The sequence below is a fragment of the Molothrus ater genome, chromosome 3, assembly GCF_012460135.2.
Source record: "Molothrus ater isolate BHLD 08-10-18 breed brown headed cowbird chromosome 3, BPBGC_Mater_1.1, whole genome shotgun sequence".
Lineage (NCBI taxonomy): Eukaryota > Metazoa > Chordata > Aves > Passeriformes > Icteridae > Molothrus > Molothrus ater.
In genome coordinates this window covers 68,556,300-68,580,603 of record NC_050480.2, presented here as the reverse complement: position 1 = coordinate 68,580,603, position 24,304 = coordinate 68,556,300, and the positions used below count along the sequence as shown (strand labels likewise).

The 24,304-nt window shown below is 40.3% G+C and overlaps 1 protein-coding gene across 1 annotated transcript; it reads left to right on the top strand.

Moving 5' to 3' along the window:
* Positions 1–84: 84 nt before the first annotated feature.
* On the top strand, positions 85–23,729 carry CEP57L1 (centrosomal protein 57 like 1). Its single transcript, XM_036379322.2, has 11 exons — positions 85–188; positions 12,670–12,814; positions 14,681–14,860; positions 15,442–15,551; positions 15,975–16,091; positions 16,380–16,457; positions 18,165–18,263; positions 18,981–19,058; positions 19,161–19,390; positions 20,964–21,108; positions 23,229–23,729. Exons 2-11 carry the CDS (start codon positions 12,673–12,675, stop codon positions 23,442–23,444), a joined length of 1,395 nt encoding a protein of 464 aa, XP_036235215.1. The 5' UTR covers positions 85–188; positions 12,670–12,672; the 3' UTR covers positions 23,445–23,729.
* The last annotated feature ends 575 nt before the right edge of the window (positions 23,730–24,304 follow it).

Below are 24,304 nucleotides of genomic sequence, written 5' to 3'. Positions count from 1 at the left end.
TGCGCGGTTCGGATCCTGCCGGGGAAGGGGGAGCGCCCGCAGGGATGCGCGCACGGTATTCCCGTCCGGTATTCCCATCAGACTCTTTGATGGGAGTCTGTGGGGATTTTCCCATCCGTCGCAGCGGGTTATGGAGCGCCCATGGCGGGTGGCACCCGGGGGTGAAGCAGTCCTGGGATGTATCCTAAGTAAGCGCGTCAGCGGAAGATCTGTCGGTGCTAAGGAAACAGAGTCCCGTCGTCACTTGGGATAAAGGAGGGATGGGGGGGAGGGCGGGGAAATCCCCGGAATATTCACATTGAGCAACAGTTCCGCGGTGTTTTTATCCAAATTAATCCCAGGGGATTGTTTAAAATCCCAGTTGTGCAGGGGCTGATGAACCCGGAGAAGAGAAGGCTCGCGGGGAATCTTACCCGCGTGTAGATCCGGACGTTTGTATGTGCCCAGAGGGAAGGTGCGCTGAGGATGGAGCCAGGGTGGTCTCGGTGGTGCCCAGTGTCAGTATCAGAGGCAAGGGACTCAAACTGAAACGCAGGAGCTTCCCTTTTAATTTTCAGCCAAATCAGTTCCTTGATCCAGTTCACCTCTTGGCAGGGAAGAGGAGAAGAAAACAAGGGAAGAACTGTTTGTAGCTGTCACGTTGAAGCAATCATGAAACTAAAATTTTGAGTACACAAAAAGGTAAAAGAATACTAAGAATACTTGGGAGTAAATTAGAAACAGGACATTGAGCCTACATAGGGTCTTGCATAATAATTTTTTGCTTTTCACATACACATTTCCCACTCTAAAATTCAGATGTCAAAACTGAAGGTAAATGCAGAACGAGCTACTCTTATGCCACAGAAAGACACAGAAACCACTTCTGAGTCCAGGAACAGAGGCTGGGCTGGCTCACCAACATCATCCATTGTCAGACCTCTTCTTTGCAAAGAATCTGATTTCTTCATCTGCCATCCCTTTGTTTTCTGGAACAGTTTCTTTAAAACTTGCATTTACCTGTACCTTTGAAGGGAGACCAGTCTGTTTTTGCCCATAAAATCCCTTCTGCAAGGAGGCTGCATTGCCATTGTTCAGGAGGGTGGACAAGCCTGGGCTGCTTCACGCAGCTGCTTCCTCCAGGCCCTTGGCACCCTGGTGAACAATGTGTCTGCTGAAATCAGCACTACCTGTAATAAATATGAGTCTTGACTTCTCTAAGCACTCCAGGCTTCCACCCACCATAACTGATGGGTTCAAAGAAAATAGTTCTGCCAGTACTTTTTATGTTGTTGGAGGGTTTTTTGTTTGTTTTTTCTGTTTTTTACATTAGCTACCACTTCAGCTTCCAATCCCATTCTGTTGTCACTCGTTATGGTCTCCCATTTTCCCGTGAATGGGCATGTCACATCTGTTTGCTTTATTTCTATCTAGATTTTGATCTCCAGAAGTTGGCTAGATCTTATTTTTCCCATTATGAGTTGTTGGGTGTCCCTGACAATGACAACATATATCCAGGATCAGAAGAGTGAACCAGAATCAGAGCTGGAGCTTTGGTGTTTTAGACTTTGGTACAGCTATATTCGCACACTGAATGCCAAGATTGATTGAAAGTCACAGCACTGCCTTTTATCTTTTAGAAGCTGTTTTTTCCACTGGCTCCAAATGAACTCTGGCTACAGGAAACAGATTGTGAAACTGGCTCCAAGGCCTAAACTTCAGATTTCAGCCCTTTGTTTTATAGATTTTAATGTAGTACTTAGGGAATAGCCATGAGGATGGCTTTATTATTTTTCCAAACCAAATCTGCAGTTTTCTGATACCAGGTCAGGATTCTTTATGCACTGTAAGACATTGTGGAAATCAAGGTCAAAGGCTACCAGTGGATTTAATCAGAGCCCAAAGTTAGGGGAAAGTGTTTGATTTGCATGTTCACAGACTGCAGTTAATATGCTTGTTTTTGATCCCTACAGAATGGATAAGAGAGAGGCAGAATTATGAAGGAAACAATCTGGCAACTCATCCAGAATTACAGCAGTTGAGTTTTCAAAATGATAAGCTGAAGAAAAACAAATTTGTGGCTGTTTTAAACCTCAGTATTTCCTTCCTTCATGATTTATCAACTTCCTTTTTTTTTTAACTAGATAAGGACTTCTATAGCCATATGCAGATGACATCCAGCAGCAGAATTATTTTTGAAAATACAATATCTCGTAATTGTATTCATGTTCTTTCTAAGACATAAGATCTAAAATATATTATCTTTACTTTTAAAAGTTCATTCCAGTTTCTGTATGTCACAAAAGAACACTTTACTCGAGAATGCATTTAGTCAAATACTGGAGAACTAATAATAACACAGTAAAACTTGTGCAGTCTAGAAGGAACTGCTTTTTTAAATTAAATTCCTTCAACTGTTTTCCTTTACACCTGGTTTTCTTAAGTCTTACTTCATTCCAATTGCTAAATACCTAGGATGGGATGACTCTTCAAAAAGTTCACCCTCCCTTTTTAGATCTGTGTTTTGGCATGTTGCCACAATAAATGGCACTCCAGATTAAAATGCATTTTTCTTCACAGCTTCTTTCTGAGAAAACAAAGTTCTGTGACTCCTGTTCTGCAAAGAAACACCAAAAAGCCAGAGGCTACTTCTCTACTGCCTTTGAACCCAGGCTCAAGTTTGGTGTCAAGTCCAAACCATTCTGTTTGGAGGAGATGTGACCTTTTTTTGCTTCTGAGCATGTGTTTGTACAACTAATGTGTTCTGCCCTATTCTGTGTTGCAGGCATACATTTGCACCAAACCCTGCCACCCTGCCTCCTTAGAGGTCACAAATACAGCAGGGATGGGTAAATTAGACAGCACCTTCTTCTTAGGAGACCAAATCTTCCATGCAGAAAATCTGTGGAGTAGTTTATGCTGGGGAGTGGGTTGCTTTGAGCAGAGCTGGGCTATGAACTAGAACTAGGCCAGAACTACTTAAAGTCCTGCTGGATGTTGCCAACTCTCTGACTATACTCCACTTAACTATAAATGTCACCTGAAACACTGAGGACAAGGAAAACAGTATGGGTAAACTAAAAGTGCTGTTCTGAAAAACTCCTCTGAGCAGCCACCTGAACTCTTGTTAATCTGTTTCTGGACAGAAGTGTTTGGAATTGCCCCAAACTGGGCACTTTGCAAGCTGTCTCCTCTTTGTTCCTACTTGTGGTCTGGAAAGTAGGTGGAGCAGCTTAGAGCTCTCTTAGAGAGAGGTCCTGCTGAGTGGAACCTCTCCAAGCCCAACAAGTCAGGGTCTTTTGTTGTAGGCACAGATGGCTTCAGAGCCTGGCAGAATTTGGTAGAGTGCTCACCTTCAGTACTGTAACCCAGGGATTGAAGAATTGCCTTTTAGCTCAAAGGCATTTACATCAACACCTCCTAACTACCAGGAGAGTGTCCCAGGTATTCAGGAGGATTGCAAAATGGAAGGGAAGCATTCATCACCTCACTTGGTGAATTTGTGCCCTACTGGAAAGGAAGGCAAATAAGTGGCACCAGTGTGAGCTAGAAGGAAGGAGACACAGGGATCTATAAGCACTTATTCCTGGTTTCTGATAACTTTTCCCAGGCCAGTGCTGTTTTTTTATCCAGGAACTATTTACTACAGAAATACATAAATTAACCCCAGGACCCTGTTTTGCTGATTGAACTAGATGAGAGAGACACCTCCTGGTTTTACTCTTTGGCCTCAGCTGCCTTGTCCTTGTTTGAGCTTCACATGCTTTTTGGAGCAGGGTCATAACTTCAAACGAAAAGGTGGTGACTCCCTGTTTCCTTCCTGCTCTTCCTCCTCCCAGTCTAGCATGGTGGTCAGGGATGAGGCATGAATGCTCCCCAGGAACTCCCACTTCCTGGCCAATGCTCTCACCACTGGGTAGCAGCACAGAGAAGGTGGACACTGTTTCCTCCAGCTGCACTTTAAAAGAAAAGGAACATTGCTCATTGGGAATTTTATATCTGCTGACAGCCCAAAAGGCCCTTTTAGTGCCTTTGGCAGGCTGTTAACACCGACCTTGGTGTTTTCCAGCAGTAACACAAAGAAAAATGCTGTGACCAGCAGCCACATGAACTGAAGTCACAGACCAGAAAAGCTACAGGGACTCTTTATTCATTGTTTTAAAGAACAGGTTTTGGCACTCACTGCCAGAAGAGGACTCCAAATTCTGAGTCCAAAGAAGATAAAGGTGCCAAGCATGGGTGGGACTTCACCCACGTCTCTGTTCATAGAGTTTCCTTACCCTGAAACAAAGCTCTTGTTAGCTCCTCACTGAGTGTGCTGCTTGTTTTGGATCTATACCTGCATTTCTTTTTCATGCAGGGAATGTAAGCCTGTCATTACCACACTCAGCCCTGAGGCTGAAAGGCTCATGTATCCTGAAACATCAGTCCCTTATTAGTCCCAACCCTCTGATTTATTAAGGTCACACAGAATGACAAGAATTGAAGTCAAGAACCTAGAGATCCACTAAATTTCCTTGCATTCAGAAACTGCATATAATTAATAGGGAAGAAATGCCTATTAAAAACTTTATAATCAATTGAAGTTAGTTTTCTGCCTGAGACATTGCACAGGATTTTGTATCATCTTACTCAGGTTTGGTTTTTCTGTATCTCCAAAGGCATGCAAGTTTAAATATACAGATTATATGAAACAAGTAATGCCTTTGACAGTTTTAAGTTTCCCCAGGCAACTCAGGGCAGAAGTAGTGATAAAACCATTCCTAGATTTTTGAATACTCATTATACCATATGATATACAAACTATTTGGCATTATTACCTAGAATATTGTGCCTGTTCAGGATGTGCAACATGAATGTTAGAATTGCTATGATTATTCTGGGTCATGTAAACAGGTGATATTTTTAAAAACCGTTCTTCAACAAAACAGGTCTCCAAAATAAGATTGAAGAGTTACTCGAGGAGTTGCTTTCATTTTTTCTGCATATTAAAAGGCAACTATTTCAGACAAAATATGATTTTGGGAATAATTTCTTGCCTGGAGTGAAACTTATCTTTTCCTTTTCCTTGCTAACATTTTTTTCTCCCCTCATTCTGTTTCTTAGGCTGCCTGATGTACAAATGCAGAATGGAGTTTTTATTCCTTGCCAGGTGCCTAGCTATTGGCAGCACAGGAATATATGAGAAAAAATGTAGGTGGGGTAGTTGGTAAAAAGAGACAAATCCTATGAATAATTATCTTCTTTGTGTTTCTCTGCTCATCCATGTCAAGCTTTTGTGGTTATCTGTCTAAAATCTACCTCCTACTCCATCTTCAGGCTAGGTTAGAGGATAGTGGATAAAGAGACTGACACTTTCCCTGAGAAAGTATTGGTAAAAACAGAAGTTTACTTTAAAAATAAATTCCAAGGCAGCAGTGGGGACACAATCTGTGTGTTTCATCTGCCTAGAGGGCAAGTTGCAACGTTCAAAACCATCTTTCAGTGGTACCATTAAATATTTGAGACATAAAAGGTGAAAATTATCATGCAGTAAAAGTGTTTACTGTGAATGAGTCAACACCTGCAATAATCATCCTCTACCTTCTTACATTTCTTCACTATGATTGTCATTTCAACCCACCCTTATACTTGCCCTGCCCTACGCTAATGTGCCTTTTCCTTTTTGCATTTGCCTTTCTAATATCTAATTATTCTGCCTGTACACAGATACAGTCTTTTATACTGGAGTCAGTTACCCTTGAAAACCTTTCCTTTACACAACAGCAAACCTTCTTTTTTTTTTTTTTTTTTTTTTTTTTTTTTTTTTCCTAAGGGTATATAGCCAAATCCAGTAATTTCTTCCTGCCTTCCAATCTGTCAGGACACACCAAACAAAAGAAACTACATATGGAAGACTGTGATGGAATCAGCTGGAAATAACAGAGGACAGAAAAAGTAGCCTTTTGCATTCTTCATGTAGAGTATGAGGAGAACACCTTCAATTTCCACATCAGTCAGTATACTAAGGGCAAGCAGCATCTCTGAATTTTAAGTATAAAATGAATAAACTTGATTGTTAATCTTGGGGGGGGGGAATGGGTATTTTTACTTTGAAAAAATCCTAGCTTTTTGTGCTAGAAGAGGGAGTAAGATAAAAGGAATACCAAATGGCAAAGGGCAAGGAACAAAGCTATCATGTAAACAAAGGATCATGTAAATACAATAAAGAGAGAGGAGATGAGGGACAAGCCCCAAATGTAACAGAAGGTAAATGAAAGAAGAGGAACAGAACAGAACTGTGAGTGAAGTGAGGAAGTGCATTAGTGATCACTTATGGTATTTGAGTTTTGTTTGATGCTTATTACAAAAAGATTATGTTTAATTACTTTGGACTGATTAAAAATATATAAATGTAGTTATTTTGATAGTACTGTATTACAGGGTAAATGTTTTCATGCTAAGATAGCAATTATTTCTAGGTAGGAATTTGCAGTCTTGCTCCTCTGCAGTTCAGTTATCATCTGTACATGGAGGTTAAAGCAATTTACACCAACTTGATTTCCCCACCAAGGGTTGATTGTGAGTGTATCATGTGCTTTTGGATGAAGGCCCAGTTGGATGTGTAACTTGGTCTGCTGTGCTCATTGAAGAAAACAGCAAAACTCTAATAATATTTTGACCCAAGTTTGCATGCTTGATACACTGCCAGGTTAGAATCTATTCCCCAAAAAATTGTTAAAAAGTCACAGGTTTTTTCTCCACTAGGTTGTTTCTTTGCCTTGCTCACAAAGTACTCGTGTAACTCATTCCACTTTCCTTCTTCCTCTGTTTTTTCTTTTTTTGTTTGGTTTTTTTTTGTTCTCTCTTTTCTCTGTAGCAAACAGGAACTAGAGAAATATCAGTGTGAATGCTTAGAAGTGAAATGCTGACACAGTGAAAAGTCTTAGGAGTTTTGGGCATTTGTTGGGTTGTTTGTGGTTTGGGGTTTTATTTTTGTTAAAATGCCAGGTTTTATCCTACTTGACAGTACATAGGGTGTCATGAGAAAAGAGAGAATGCCATTTCTTTTCCTTTTCTTGCAAGAATGAAAAACAAGGATTGTATGAAAGTCCTACATAACATTTGGTATTCAGGAGCGGATGGGCTTTGCTACAGTAGTATCAAAGAAGAGACTGGAAATTTAACCTTTATGTATCCAGTTCTGAGACTGCCAGTGTGTATCTTGCAGTTTGTACAACAGACTGCCTCCCATGGATTTGGCTGTGTCAGTTTTTCAAAACACTCCCAGGTTCCTTGATTTCTCTAATAAATTTTTACCATTTGCTCTGAACTTGCTTAAAGTGGAACTTGACAAAACTTAAAAAAAATGTTGAGGTGCTTTATTGATTTGGTGAGGTTTCACTTCTTATTAGTTTTGCACCTGCCACCATTTCGTGTCTAACTCACTTATATTAGAAGAGGCATGGGAGTATCAGCTGCTTAGATATGTCCTGAGCATTGCCATGTGTTTCAGGCTGATTAAAGTGGTTGTGTCAGGATGCTAGAGACTGGGTGTTCCCAAAACAACAATGCAGTTTGCCCACAACATTATTTATTTCTTTTTTTCCTCTGTAGAAGGGCTGTTCTTTGTCTGCTGGGAATAAGGCTGAGTGTTGCAGCATAGCTAGTACAGCTGACCAAGCTTTTCTCCGAGTTCTCAAAGGAAAGTGAAAGGGGAAAAATACACCAGTTTGGATTGTGTCACAAAAATGGCTTCTCACATAATCATTAGCCAGCAAGACTTGGCTCAAGTAGAAAAGGCAGCAGCCAGAATTTTGGGAGCTTCTTGTTATTGCCTGTGTTGGGGCAGTTCTTTAGAACTTCTCTTATGTCAGATAAACACTGAATCAGTCTTTGGTTCATCTAAGACTTTGTTTTCAGTTATCAAAAAAACACTATAAATTGTGTATGCCTGTTAGGTCAGGGCAGAAGGTAGACATCTTTGTATTTCTTTCTGAAAAATGCTTTGATTTGCTTTTTCTTTTTCCTCTTTGAAGGTGTTCTGACAGCATTTCTTTCTTTGGTTCTAAAAGGTTGCCCTCACAGCAATTTGAATGAACCAGTGTCCCTGTGAGATAGCGAACATCAGAGAATTTAGTGGAAGTATCCCTTACATTATCACATTATTCATTTAGTGTGTCTTTTGGGAGACTGTTAAGCCAGCATTATTCCCTGAGTCTGCTGTTGTTTACATGTGGAAAGAGCTTTACCATATGCTGCTTTACAACATGGGACGTAATTGTATGTGTGGCAAAATGTTTCTGGACTTATCACTTGAGGAGACATTTTTTTGAAACTTTGTAATGCAGTGCGTTGCACTGGAGGGGAAACACATAGAGGAGGGGAGGAGGATGATGAAGAAGTCATCAGTGGTCTTTCTGTAACACTTGGGATTTCAGTTATGTTCAGTAATTCTCCACTGTCAGTATACTTGCTTGGGCCAGACAGCAGTAACTAAAATGTCAATTGATTTTTACAGCAACCCAGTCCAGTACTCTGGCATTTACTGCAGGCCATATTCAGCAAAAGTAAATAGAAATGGGATAAAGGTAAATGGTATTAGTACTTGTATTACTCTGATGAAATGGGAAGTTCTCTATTTGTCTTAAGGTACCAAACTCCAGTTTGCTTGCTCTTTTCTGAGGCGTGAATGTCACATGTACAGGGATGGGCCTGATGGTGGGGTTGCTCCCCAGCATACTTTGTGCAAGCTTGCTCTCAGCCTGCGTGTGGTGCTGAGCCAAGAGGCTGAAGTGGTCCCCCTGGAGGGACCAGCCCTTCTCATGCTCACAACCCCAGGCCTGAGCACTCCAGCTGCAGGAAGGCAGGAGGTGGGCAGAGTATTTGCATTAATGCAGTGCTGTCACAGAGCTAATGCGCTGTGCCTGGCATCATGCACCATGCATAGGGTTGCAACTGTGTGGCACAGAACTCTGTGAGTCTCCTAGCTCAGACCAGGAGAAAAACATAGCTGGCTTGCCCAGGCTGATAGTTAATCACAGAATATTCCAAGTTGGAAGGTAAACTCCTGGTAAACTCCTGGGACAGCACAGTTACCCCATGCTTGATGCAGCCAGTGTTGGGACCAGTTACTCTGTATCTTTCTGGGTAAAATAACACTGGGTGTCTGAGCATCACTACTGCATCCACCAACACAGGCTGTGCTATTTCCCGTTAAAAAGCCCACGGGGCCAGTGTTGACTCCAGATATGACCTGCACAACACAAGTGCTTTGCCCTGCTCACCGCAGCAGTGTAGGCTGCTGGGGTGGGAGTGAGGCATTTCTTCCTTCTTCCCCTCCCCTCTGCATGTAACTGGGGTATTTTGTCAGCCTCTGTTTAATATGCATACTTCTCTCTTGGCTCTTGCCCAAACTCAAAGGAGTGCACTGCTTTCCTCAACCAAGGGCTTGTCTAAACAACGATATTCTGGCTGCTTTAACGAGTGTTGTTCAAGTGCTAAATCCCCCTAAGCCTTGTGGAGTTACATTAGTACAAACATTGCTGTTTGGGAAGCAATATCTGCTTTAAAGCACCTCTCTAGGGCTGTGTACCAGGTGTCCATGGCAGCGGCGCCATGGAATAAGAGAGTGGTTTAAGCTTGCTGTATAGGACTTTTTAAAAAGCAAACCTGGTTGTGATGATTTTATAGAAGCTTAAATACTTGGGGGGGGAAAAGTTGTGGTAGGACAGTTGACGTTCAAGCATACGTCAAACTACTTGGTTATTTCCTGATATGTTTCTTGTTGCAGTGGGCTGGAAGTGGCCAGGATGTTTAGTGATGCCTTGCTGGTGTAGAGTGACCTGGTCCTTTTCCTGGCATGCATCTCCTTGCCTGAGATCTGCAGTGTTGTACGCATTCCTCCTGTGCAGTTTGGTTGCTATAAACTCTATTTACCTGCTGAGATATTAGGGCTTGCCTACACCAGAGTACCTCTACCACAGTAATTATGCTGACACAGCCTCAGAGCACTATAGCAACCATGCCCTCAGCTGCTGCACACAGCCTCAGTATCTGAGGAAGCTGTGGTAAAGCAAGGCGTCCCTAACTGTGTCTGCAGCAGAGTTTCTGCAAACACAGGTGTCTCGGTCCTGTGGTGTTTTCTTTCACACCCTTTGCTGAGCCTGTGCTCTTATGAGCAGCTTGGGGAGCTCCCCCCTCCAGCTGGAGGGTGTTTATTTTCACATTAAACTTGTGGGGTTTTTGTGCTGAAGCCCACACCGGATTAGCTGAATCACCACCACCAGGCAGGTGAGCTGGCCTCTTCTCTTTCACTTCCCTTTGGTTTCACTTGCAGAACTAAAAGGGTTTTATTTCCCTTTCTGCTAAAAAGGTTTCCCCCATGCCCCCCCCACCTTTGTATTACTGAGCTTGTCCACAAACTCTCAAATATTCTGCTTCTTTATTCCCTCCTTTTTTCATTATTTCCTTTGGAACACTGCCCTCCTTACAAGTGTCCACAGACCCATGTTTTCTCCTTGGAAACAGCAGAACTTGTTTATGTGAGAGTAATAAGGAAAGTAATTGATGTGTGTCTGTGCAGGCATGCAGGGGAGCCAGGTTCCACTGGAGGATGTTGGAAAAGCGATTCTCCACTTAAGCTGACTGCCAGAAGGTTGGATGGTGGAAGCAAAAACCACCTTCTTCCTCTGCTGTTTCCAAAGTTGCCTTTTATTCACAGTGGTGGTAGGAAACTTCTTGCCTGTCCATATGCTCATTCTTCTGGACTTTTTTTTTTTGCTGGTCTTTTTCATCACCAATGTGAAGGAGTTGAATAGCAAAATTTTTAGGTCTTGCTGATCTCTTATTTTCTGGAACTCCATGCTGATGCACTGTTCCATGCCAGGGCCATCTCCTCTCTTGTCTTGGCCCTGACCACCTCTGTGGCCACAGGACTTTCTCATCCACGTTTTGAGGTTTCTGCTGCTCCCTGCTTTGTGCCTTTTATTGCCATTGCCCCTTGTGCTGTTGGACATGGTTGATAGACCTGGCTAGCTGTTAAGTTCAGGTATCCCAGGATGGTCTTTCCCAGCCCTTCAGGACAGAGGTAGGGAGGCCTGTAAACAGCTTTTGTGGCCATAAATGTGGTTGGGTCACCAGATGGGGCCTCTCCCAAGTGATGGTGGGATACCTGGCTGTCTGCTGCTGCCTACCCAGTGCCAAAGAGCTCGTGGCCTGGCCTTGAGTAGGATGGCAGCAAGACCCCATGGAGAAGTCTTTGGAAAAGACCTGTGGCATGAGGGTAGTCTAGATAGACTCCCTCTTTGGGACCAGGGGGTGCTGCTCTGAATGGTGTCACCTCAGGGGTGTTAGCACACATGATTAGGACCATCACACCTGGTGATAGTCAGGTCAAGCAAGCCCTGGTGAAGAGGTGCTCATGTGGACATCTCTGTAATGACAGTTTGGAGGAAGAAAGAAGGATTTCTGCTTGCCTTCAGTTTAGTGCATACCTTGAAAAGGCAGTGTGGCTGGAAGATTATTTTTAATCTTAGCTGTAAGAGCTGTAAATACTCCTAGAAACTTTTTTTGTAATTGAAAAATTTTCCCTTGTTTGCCACCCAGTATGAATGGCTTCTGGGGTGTGCTTCATCATCAGGCCTTAGTCTTGGTCTCTTTTTTCCTCTTTCTATCTCCTTTGGGTGATTTTCTTGGGACTAACATCTGTAAATAGCCTTACCCAAGCAGGAAGACTGTTCCAGTTGCATGCCTTGTATTTTAAACACAAGTGATCCAACAATCATATTTTTTATATCACTGAACCTTGAAATAAGCTGTTTTTCTATTAGCTGAAGCTGTATAGACTCTTTGCTTCTTACACTGTGTCAAGTGAAATGCTTGGTACTACTTTGATAGGTCACTGTAGGATGGTTTCAAACTTGCTTTAACTTCCTAGAGGTTGTATTAGCCTAAGGCACTTTCTGCACATTTCACTGTCCCATGTCTTGAGTATCAAGAAAAATTTCTGTTTGACAGGGTGTGAACTGTCTCCAAATGTGCTTCTCATAAAACAAAGAATGTGAAAGGGTGGAACAGAAAGGGAGTGAAGAAACAGGACTTAATACATGCGCCTGATAATGGAGATAATACTGGGGATATTGCATATTAAATATCCTCCTGTTATCTCAACACTAAATGTGGAGAACTATGTCTTTATTATGGAATAATGGTACATTATTTACCATATGTAATTTGGCTTTACATCCAAAAAGATGGGAAGAGGAGCACGAAGGAGGCTGCAAATGGAAATAGGCTGTAAAACCTGGAATGTTTGCTCTGCAGGGAGCACTTAGAGTCAAAACATTGAAGTCTGTAAAACAGTTAGTAGAAAATGCTCTTGATGCTTGGGTTTTTAAAGGACAAAAATCAGCATAAGTTATTAGAAAGCACCTAGAAAAATCTTGGAAAATTTTGGTTGGTCAAAGGAAGCTGTTTTTTTAATGTTATGAAAGACATTGTTTTGGAATTGCATTAAAAGACAGGATTCTTCTGGTGGGGTGTGGGTATAATTATTGTTATTGTTGTTGTTGTTGTTCTTATTACTACTATTATTATTTTGGTGTACATGATCTGGTTTGATATAAACAGAGCCAGGAACAGCCCAGTGACATACTTCTGAAAAAGAGTCTTTTAAAGAAATAATGTCATTAAATGTCTCTCTTTCTACAGGCTATGGATTCTGAATCAAAGAACAGTTTCATAGGAAGCTTTCTTCAGCCACCAGATTGGAGGCTTCCTGCAGCCTTTGTTTATATGGAATCAAAGAAGTTGGCAACTGCTGCTGCTGACAGGCCTTCTCTCCCAAATAACCAAGGTATAGCCAAAATATGTCCTTAAAACAGTCTTTTTAATTGTTCCATGTGAAATCTCTTGAGCAAACTCCCCATCCTATTTGACTGAGTTCAATGACTTGCTGCAGTTATCAGTCTGACATTAAGACAGGATGTATATGTGTCCTGAGGGAGTAGTCTCCCTGAAGTCATACATCTAGAATGGAAACCCCTGCAAATCTTCTAACATCCTTGTAAACTTTGGCTTTGAAATTTGTTTAACTTAAAATTGTCAGACTTCCTCTGAAAGCAAAGGAGAATGCTTCAAACTCAGTAGAAGTAGTTCATGACTTCAAATACAGTAAAAAAAAGATCATTAGTATGGTACAGTGACCTGAGTGACCTGAATTTGCATGGTGCTATTTGACTCCTTACAGCTTAAAATCACTTCTAAGGGGGCTTTTTTGGTTGTTTTTTTAATTGTTTTGGTTTGGGTTTTTTTGTTTTGTTTTGGTTTTTTGTTTGTTTGTTTGTTTGTTTTGGGTGGTTTTTTTGCATGGTATATTTCCTTGGGAGAACTTTTGAACAATTCAGATCCCAAAAAAGTTAGCAGCATGAAAGTTAGTTCCTATGAAATATGGTTGTCATGTGCCTTAATGGGTGACTGCTCTCTGGAGCTCACAAGGGAAATGCTCAGTGGCTTAACATATCTGGAGAGCCTGGGGAATATTAAGGATACCCACACTTGGACTTACTATCATGGACAACTTTGCTACCTTGCACAGACATAACCCGTGAGTGTGCATGTGATCATTGTTCTTCACCTAAAAAATCTGTGATTCCTGTAGTAATCTTATTTCATACAGAGTTTGGGCTTTTTTGGATTACAGTGATCAGTTTAGTGCTATGTAGATAAGTGGTTAAGGAAATGTTTGGCATGACAATAGAAAGACGGAAAGGGTGGTCCCACTTCATCCTTCTGTTTTCTGGTTTTTTCTTTTTGGTTTGAGTTTTTGTTTGATGTTTGCTTGGTTTTTGCTGTTTTGTGGTTTGGTTTGGTTTTTGTTTGTTTGTTTGTTTTTAATAGATCTGTGATAATATGGTGAAAGTTGTTACGGAGGTAGCAATATTTGATGGTATTCTTTTGATGAGAGAGTTTGGAATAGAGAAACTGTCAATTATAAAATGTCAGAAAATCAGCTTGACTTGTTGCAGGACATGTCTTAAACTTCCACAGGTGCGTTTGCTTTATGGAGAGCTAGCAGACTTTTTCTTGTAGCTGAAATTGCAGCTTTTATTTTTGGTATAATTTGACACATACTGATTTGAGTCTGAAAGCAAAATCTTCCAGACTTGTTTCCATGGTTTGCAGACTTGTTTCCATGGTTTGAAGAATCATCAAATACAAGATACTGGATGTTGAAACATTGCCTTTTGAAACAATAAAGAATTTAACAATGTATCCTTGCTAAATTGTCCTTTGTATCTCATTTCTCCCCCTTTTCTGAGCATGTTTTCTCTTTTCAATCTGTCCAGACCAGTTGCCTTACACCAAAACTTATGACCTCACTTGGATACCTGTGTTCTCTGCTTCTATTTAAAGAGAAGGCCCAGGGCTGATTATATTCTATTTGCCATTGTTTCTTTGTGCTTGCTGCCATTTGGAGTGAAAATATTTTTGCTTATAGGGCCAGAGCTTCATACCTCAGTTATGCAGGAAACACATCCATTTTCTCTCATATGTGTTCTGCATATGTTAGTGTACAGCAGGGGAATATCGTTAATTTTGGGAGTGATACTAATAAGAAAATTTAGGTAGTATATTGTAATGTGAAGTGTTTTCTAATAATGATAATCATCATCAAAATAGGAACTGTTACTTAAGGTGTAGCTGTTGTGTTGTTTGCTAGCTGTAGTGGCAGCCCTGAGAGCTCTGCAAGAAAAGATCCACCACCTAGAGCTGGAGAAGTCACAGGCTGAAGATAAACTGTGCAGCCTTTCCAGAGCAGCTGCTCAGTACAAGAAGGTCTTAGAGCACAAATCCTATGAGAAGGATGCAGCATATCAAGAGCTGATGCAACAGAGGAAAGGTATTTCTTTGGAGTGATAAGGTGTAGCCACAGCAACCCTAAAACTGTATAATCCAGGGAATGTTTTGTTTCGAAAAACTGCTAATTAGTGCAGCCCCCTTTAGTTTTTTGCTTCAGAACTGAGGAGGGACAGGGGCTTGATAATTGTGGATAAAGTTGAGATATTTTTGACATATATCAACTGAGAATTGCATAAGCCATGAAGCAATTTTAAATACTTAGCATGTTTCAGGTGGTATGTTTAACTCCTACAATAAGCAAGCAGCTGCTTACATAACACTGCTAACTTGAGAAAAGATAGGAGAAGATTCTCCTCTCTCAGATTCTGGTTAGGTATCTGCTGATACAAATCAAAGTAACTGCAGTGCTCATGCCTTTGGAATTCAAATTAGAGACTAGCTTTGAAAAAACATTTTGATTCTCATGTCTTATATATAAAATACATTTTAACCTCATTACTTGTTCAGGCTAACAAAACTGTTCTTGCCTGATTTGAAGACAGAGAATTCCTCAATGATAGTACAGTCTGGCTAAATGTGTAGCTCCCTCTGCTCTACTGAATGTCTTGTTTCTCTCTGTAGATTCAAATGCAGTACAATCCCGCTGCTCCCTGCTGGAGAAACAGCTGGATTACATGAGAAAGATGGTTTCCAGTGCAGAACTGGAAAAGAAGATGATTTTAGAACAACAGGTGAAGCCTTTTAGCATAATAACAAAGTAATGACAGAGTTCAAAAGTATAGAAATGTGCAAGACGCGAAGTTTTTTGTGGTCATTGTTTTTCCTCAGCTCTGCTCAGGCTGCTAGCAAACAGAAGCAATTTAGTGTATGGCTGATGGCAACCATTCAATGGAGTGTATGAAAAGCTCCCTGGGTGGAACTCCTAATGAGCAAAGCCATGCTAATACTTGCACACTTGGTAGACAAAAAAGCTGCTGGAAGCTTCAGTTGTCTTTGTCTGCCTGGTATTTTTCATAACTTTGCAATTTAAAATATATGGAATTTAAAGTAATTAAACACCTTTATTCTAGTGTGGGGTGGTTTGGTGTTTTTTTTTTTGCTGTCTGAAACAATTTCAATCAGTTGCCATCTCCATTCTTGCTTATTTTTTCCAGGCTCAGCTTCAGAAAGAGGAAGATCAGAACCGGTTGGAACTGCATGCAAAACTTGAAAAGCTTGAAATGCTAGATAAAGAGTGTCTTAAACTTACTGCTACTCAGAGAATTATTGAAGTAAGCATGAATGGAATGACAGTCTGAAAGTTATTTGTTATCATTTTATGGCATACTATTAATATTATTAATGACTAACTATTAATAGTACTAAGTTTTGCAAAAGTTGTCTCTGTTAAAGCATACCTGACTGAGTGCCACCTTGGCTTCATGTGCATGAGTCTTTTTCAGTCTGGGCTTTAAAAATTCCTAAAGTTTTATCCCCACATTACAGTTGTGAGCTCCTCCAGACTTCTGACTCAACATTCAAAATGAAGTGGGACTAATCATTCTTGCCTTCAAATTCAGGACAAGATCAAACACTTAGAAGAAATGCTGTGTAAAGAAGAGCATCAGCATAAGCTAATACAAGATAAAACTGCTCAGGTAGACTGAAAAGATTTTATTTTATCTTCTTTTTTAGTACTGAAGAAATCTATTCCCTCTGTTCAAAATGCTTGTTTTATTACATTTTAACTCCTTGTGTTTATTACCCAGGCAGAACTCCTGAAATACTACCTAGATCAGTTATAAGCTATATATTAGAAAGCTTGCCAGGTGTGTTGTATATCTCAATGAAGAAAGATTCTACTTGGCTTTGTATTAGTGATACAGTTCATCAGCCTCAACACTGCTCTAAGTGACCCAGGTAGAAAATTAATTTCTAGAAAATCTGTAACTGAATCAGGTTAATTTAATTTTCAGTAACTCAAAAGTGATTGTATATGAAACCATATATACCAAGTGAGGCTGGTTATTATGTTTGTTTTCCTCCCTTTCTTAAGATCTGTAGCAATCTAATACATAGAGCTGTACTTGGAAAAACCCTAATCAGTGATATGTTGTTCATCAAATGAGATCTTGTATAATTCATTATTCTGTGAAGCCATAATCAGTTTGTTGGGCCAGCATCCATCTGAGAGAGGAGTATTTGCCAAAGAGAGCAAAATGATGAAACCTTTTGTTAAAGGGGCAAGGTAGTCATTTTCCAAACCTCACTTTGTGCATTAGTACCAGGCAGCTTGAAAGAGAGACCAGTTGTGGGGGAATTCCCTTGGGGTGAGGTGAGGGCTGCAGTGCTGAAGAGTAATATTGGAATAATGCAAGCAAAGCGGATGCCTTAATTTAATTCATCACTGCTGTCAGCTCTTATACCTCATCCAAGGATGATGGGTTTTCATCTACCCAGGAAGCTTTAAATAACATGCAAATTTGTAGCCCAGATGTCTGACCACCTCCAGAATCCAACAGAATGACACAGTTGAAAACTTGTAGGTTTTTTGGTTTCTTGCTTAGACTGCATGCAGAGATTTTATTTTCGGAGAAACATGGTAAGAATGACTCTCCCAGAGCAGATAGTCTAAACATTTGGTCAAGAAACTACTTAGATGCCATAAACTGAGTCCTAAAGTCATGTTAGTACCATCTTCATACACTGCAGGAGGGGTTTAGGTCTGTTGGATCTGGGCTGGGAAGCACAGGGTTCACTTCCTCACTTCCTTTTGATGACAGAAAAGCCAGAATATTCTCACTTTAGTGGCAGACCTCCAGCATTGTTTAGCTGCAGCTGTAACACATGCCAAAGCAAAGTCCTTGTCCTGTTTTTAATTGGGGATGATTATCGCCCTGTTTATCATGGGTCTTGATAGCAACTTTGGACCACCGAGCAGTATGAGGATTGTCCAGTAGGTTTGACCTCAATGTAATACAGACAGGCTTAGTTCTCTCTGTCCCCAGATTGTAGGAGCCAAATGTTCATATAATTTGGATTTTATGATCACATCCTCAGCATGTGGCAGGATTAGCTTATCTCAGTTGCTGGTTGTCACAGTGGAAAAATACAGCTGCTGCTGCAGCTGAATATGAAAATGAGGAATACTAAGATAGAGCTGCAAGATCTGCCTGATACCCTGCCTTCCTAGTAATCTGTTCAGGTTTTAAGTGTAGCTTATGCCTTCCAAGCAGGACAGTTAATAGTGCCCTTAATTGGTTCTTATCCATGCATGAACAAGAGAATTAATTAAACCTTGCTATTTCATACTTCTAATATTACATTAAATGGCTCCTTTTTTTTTTTTTTGCTTATTGCCACAGCTTCAAATGGGATTTGATATAAACAGAATTTTGATGTCTTCAGTAACATCTCAACATGAACCTGAAAAGGAAAATGGGAAGAACAAAAAACCTAGGAAGGTAACGTGGAAATTTTTATTAACATACTGTTGCTGATAGCATCTGACTTGCACAGAGACTGGAATTTGTGAAAAATGGTGATGTAAGAGGAACTTGATGCATCTGCTGCACTTTACTCCACTTCCAAAGTGACAAACAGTGCTAAATAACTCTTTTTTCCTTCTTTTTTTTCTTTCCTTCATTAACTAAAATGGTACTGGGGTGATATGACATCACTTGCAAATCTTCCCTTATCAGCTTGACAATTACCTCTGTTAAAGTCTTGCTGCCATCCCCCATGCCCTGTCTTAGCTTCCTTTCAGTTTATCTGGCAAAATTAGTTTCCAAAGGAGTTTTAGCTCAGCATCTTAAAGTGGTGTGTTTTGGGGGGATTACTGAAATCAAGAGAATTTATTTTGCAACACATTACAGATCAGTCAAAATTTTGCAACTGTGGTTTTGAAAACGTAAGTCAACAAGGTTCAATTACTTTCATGTTAGTCTAATTGTTAAACAATCTCCTACATGCATATGGCATAAAATTTATTTGTGTCAGCTATTGGAAAGTCTTATTTGTTACACATACAGGAGGGAAATTTATTTCTTTAAACCAGAAGAAAACTGAGGTGCTGCATTTCACTGCTTATTTACTTGAATTTTACTTCCTAAAAAAAAGTTTAGGATTGTACTCTTGAGTCAGCAGATTGGAATTTTTTCTCTTATATTTTCTTATGGCAGAGAAATCCTACAATGAAGAAAATGCAGCTCTCACAATTACATGTAAAGGCTGGTGAACTACCTTTTGTAGCTGGGAAGGTAGGTGAAAACCACTGCTGTCACTAAAGTGACATCTTTGGTTTGAATAAGGCTGTATAGTTGTTAATTACTTCTGTAAGCCACTGATCATTCTTCTTTTAGTCTGCCAGCTCCAGCCATTCTGTCAGTGCAAATGTACAAAGTGTGCTGCACATTATGAAGCATCGCAATCCGTGTATCTCACCACAAGGACAAGGAGGAGCCACAGCTGGGATTTCAGGGCAGAGTGCACTTTCAAAATCTGTATCCTCTTGTTCCACATCACCCACTGCCACCAGGAGCTTTTCAGACCTTCTGTTGGCCTTTCAAGACGAACTGGGCCAAATGAGCTCGTGAGTACCCGTCTCTGGTGTTGTGAGTAAACGTGACTTCAGCAGCAGCCCTGAGAAGCGACAGGGTGCTGTAATTGAGCCTAGCCTGTTTTAGCTATAGGACTGCTTGTTGACAGAATGACCTGAGCAGGCTTGACTAGTAGGATTTTTCTCATTCAAAAAATTCTTTCTGTCCTGGTGTTTCACTGGTCTTGTTTTTCTGCTTTCACATCCTGTATTTAAAAAAGCAGCAAATGAAAAGCCTTTCAAACCTGTGCCTTTTAGACATTTTGAACATGTTCTGGGATATACAGAGTAAACGAAAATTTTTCTGCTGGATAAGGCTGCAAAGGTGGTGCTGATAGTAGGCCTGCAGGATGCAGTCAGTCTGGGTGGTGGAATGGGTTAGTAGAGCTCTGGCATGAACAGTCCTGTCACAACATCTCTCCTGTTCCTTTGTACTCACTGCGTGTTCTTTCCTTCCCTGTGTACCTGCCGGGTCCTTGTGCTGAGTCAGTCTGGTGCTCGTACCCTTTGCTTGTTGATAGCAGGAGAACTTGCTGGTCCTGTAAGGGGGTTGTGAAAGAGGAATGGTCACCTGCCAGAAAATGGGCAGGGTGTGGAAGAAGCTAACACTTCAAATGGGAGTGTATGTATCTTTCTAGCCATGCAAGTAAATGTGGATTACAGCCTGTTGTGTTCTTAGGCATCTTCCCATTAATGCAGGCTTGTGGGACTGTGGGCCAAAGCTCTGTAGCTGGTCATAGCAGACATGTCAACATGATGAGTTGTGGTTTGAACAGGGGAGGAGGATGTGCTGATTAAACCAGTTAGGATGTTGACGCTGATTTGAAATCCTTGATGTGGTAAAATTTTAACTGGCAAGCAATCTAATGTTCAAAAAACAATGTCTAGCTTACTCATGGCAGTTAAGGACAGGCTTTTTGTTTAAATAGCAACAACCAGTTGCTTCAATTAAACTGTCAAGGAGAAGCAGTTAGAAGTCAGAATAGAAGCTCTGACCTTTGTAAAGGGATTATTTATCTAAGAGGGGGGTCTCTTGCTTCAACCTGTTCAGGTATCTGGGTATCAAGATCTACACAATTTCTTTTACCTAATCTGGTTATTTTAATTAAGCAGCCCACTTTGCTGTAAATCTTTCTGAGTATAATATTTTAATTTGCATAATTTGTCAGAAAAATTGTAACTTGAGTGTACTAGTTTATAAAGTACTTTCATGTATTACACTAAGCCTTCAAAGTCTGCACTAAATTGGCAGGAAGTGAAAATGTGGTACTGCATAGCTGCTGTTCACTTTCAAAAATCTCATTTTGCACACTCTTACACATGTAGTTGCTATGCCTGTGGGAAGAAGGAGAAGTAAGATGGACATCAGCTAAAAATTTGGAATGAGAAAATCAGACTCACAGGAAACCTTTTCCCTTTCTCATGTAAATATATTCCAGATTAATGTGTATTGTGTGAGAGTGGAAATAGTGCTAAATTTCTGTACTCTGCACAAAATGGCTAGGAACTCCTGCAGGAAGAAATCCTAGAGACTGTATCATTAGATTGCCATTCTTGTCTTTAATAGTGAGCATCAGGAACTTCTGAAGCAGATACAGGAGACTCAAGACTCCCAAGCTCGTGAAGACCTGGAACAGGAGCTAGATTGCCTCATAAAACAAATGGAGATGAAAGGAAGACAAATATCCAAGCTGAAAAAGCATCAGGCTACTGTAAGAATGAAATGTAAACTCTCTGGCTACTAACATTTTTGTTGAAAGGCTGCCACAACTCTGCCTCCTGTTGTCATCAGCTAGAATGTCACTGGAATGTTTTAAGCCAAGATGTTCCAGTATGGGTGATTATAATTAGACTGCTGGCTCATATTTTTGAACCTCCAAGTTCTTCATTGGATCAAGAAAAGTGCTTACAACTGGCAGTTAGGAATGTATGCTGGTGGGAAAGCTTCCTGCCCTGTGGCAGTTCTGCAGTACAGAGCTGGGTTGCACTGTCTGTCACTTCTGCTCACTGTGTTGAGACAAACTGTTGAAATTTCATTTCTTTATATCCTGTCCCTCAGGGAATGAGAAAATAGAAGCTGTAATTCCTGTACAGACTAGATTAATGTCTTTTCTATTACTGAAACATTGAAGCTTTCTTGTTAACTAGTCTGTTGACCAGAGCTTCTCCAAAATCATAGCTGGGCAAGTCTTTCAGTTTTGTTTAACCTTTAAACTGCCTTCATTCAGTCATTTTTTAGTTTAGAGCCATAGATAGCAACTTTTCATACATGCCCATATAAAATCCCTCTTCTGTAGTTAAACAGCCTAACTCTTTTGTAGCAATTTGGTTTGGGCATATGATTAAACATTCAATCCATAGTTCTGTCTGATTGTTTGTGTTTTTTTCATCTTATGTTTCAAGATAAATACTCACCTGAGAACTTTGCTTATACAGGAACAAAACAAAACTCAGCATGAGCCCTTATGAAAAGAGGAGAATACAGTTGATTTGAATCTGACCAGTTTTATTCATATTCATTTTTGATGGGTTTTTCTCACTTAAACTTTTTATTGTCCATGTATTTGCAAGCATAGAGGTGCTTTATGTCATAGCAGATGTGTCAGACTTGCATGTTAGCAGTAGGGACTATTGGCATTGACTGCTGAGTCCTCGCTGCCTCTCTTGGCAATGTCAGCTGGTTTTTGTAATAAAACTCTTATATTCTTGAAGACCCAACAATTACCGTGTTACTCCTTGCCTCAAAGTCTTGCTGTCTTCATCCTCAGGAATGTAAAACACTGGGCAACAACTGCACCTTGGTTTCTTTCTTTTGTATATCTTTATGGCCACAGTTTGCCTTTGTTTTGGGATGATGAAGAGTAGCACATACAATGTGGTGCAACCTTGTTGTCATCTTTGCCTCTTACCAGTGTGCAGATCTTCTGGCAGGTCCTCTGTGCTCTGGTACAGCCTGGTCAGAGGACACCCCTTAGGGTCCTGCTGTAAATAGTAGTGTCTGTATGATTACTGGCCATTATGCCCTGGTTATCAATACAGACCATTCCTCTAATTCCTTGGCCTGTATTTTTTTTTCCTAGTGCTTTTGAACACAGACATTTCCACTTGTATTTTGTATAGACCAATCTTAATATTTCTAATGCATATTTCTTTTTCTAGAACCTGACATACTAAAAGTGCCATGCTAATCTCTGTTTCACAGTTAATAATATGTTCTAGTATGCAATTAAAGTTAATTATTTTTAGAAATGGATTTAAAGCCTAAATTGGCATTTGGAATGCTTCCAGCCTTATTTTATCTTTAGGAAGTGACCTTTCATGCCAAGTGCAAGTCAAGACTCATTATTTGACATTTTAAAAAACATTCTTTAGCAATTAACCCTATTTATTCTGTTTTCCACTTTTGCTAAGGAGGCTTCAAAATAAGCTGCTTAGATCCAGTAACTGATAATTAACAGTATACATTTTAGAGGTTTATTGGTTGTTTGGTTTTTTTATTAGGGTAGTACAATCTGAAATTAAAAGAAACTGTTGTAAGTATAGATTATTAAGAGATGATATTCCAGCCATCTCAAGCAAGCATTTTTATGCTAGGGGGCAATGGGATTCAACAACCAATTGAGTGTGGATGAGGTCAGTTTTCTCTGGTGGTTTCTTTATGTGCAAGGTCAGCTTTCTGTTACAGTGAGACAATTGTGCAGGGTTATTAAGTTTAAACTTTTCTCTTTTTTTTTAAATTAGTCTCTTAGTCATGTAGTTATTCTCTAAGTCTGTAGTTTGGAGTTCAGTATGGAGTATGTAACATGCTAATTAGTTGTGGTTTTTTCCCTAGGTGCAGAAATTAAAGAGAAAAACTCAGAAATTGAAGCAAGGGGCAACTCATGTCAAACTAAAGTGTGGTGAACAAAAGGAAGCAAAGGAGATTGCAGTCACTGTAAAGGAAAGTATGTCTAAACCTTGTCCTGGGCAGAAGAGCAGAAGTTCTCTTCAGCTGCTAAAAGCTGTGAGGAAACTTCAGCTATCTCTGAAAAAAGATTATGTCATCTGAGAAGAATAGTTCTGAAGTTTGTTATGTTAGAAGTTTTTGAAGTTGTCTGACATCTAGTAAATTTTTAGTTGTACAAAATACCTCTTAAAAATAAATTGGATACAGTAGACTTGTACATTCTACACTGCCTACTCTCCAGTAGGTCAGTTTGTTCACCTTAGAATTAACTTTCATGTAGTGTAGCTGTAACTCAACTACTCTTCCTTGTAATAAAGTGTTTTAATGGACTAATGAAATGTTATTATTTAGTAACTTGTCAAATAAAATTTTATACTTTTTTTACACTTAAAATAGTTTGTGATCTTTGATGTCCTATTTCCCTGGCTGCCAAGGAGATATTTAGAGCTTGCTTTTCCAGAATGACTTGTGCTAGTGCTTCTGTATGCTTAAAGCTGCTTAGACAAAATTCAAAGCATGGTATTTTTTTCATGGTGCAGATAGATTTTTCTGAGATAGTTTTATGCATTTCTGGATAGTGGAATCACTGATCCTGGTAGGGACAGGGTACATAAATCTCTCTGGCTCTCTCTGTACCTTGACCTGGTATTTTTGTCGACTACAGAATCCTGGGGAGAGGGTGTTATTTTGGAGCTGGAGAAGCAGGGCTCTGGTTCCCCTCTTGGGCAGAAGCTGTGGTGGAGGGCTGCAACTTTGGGTCTGTCAACCAAGTACTGGATGGGACAGTCCTTAAACGATGGCAGCATTGAATAGTCAGTCTTCAAAATGTGTGTGCTGGCAGGGGCTGTCCAGTCCCAGAAAAAAATTTGTGTTTGCCCTTCTGTGAGGTGAATGGCTGGAGGGAAAGGGAAACAGTTGAACCTGGTCCTGCTGGCAACTGGGCATTTCTGATCTCTGCCTGC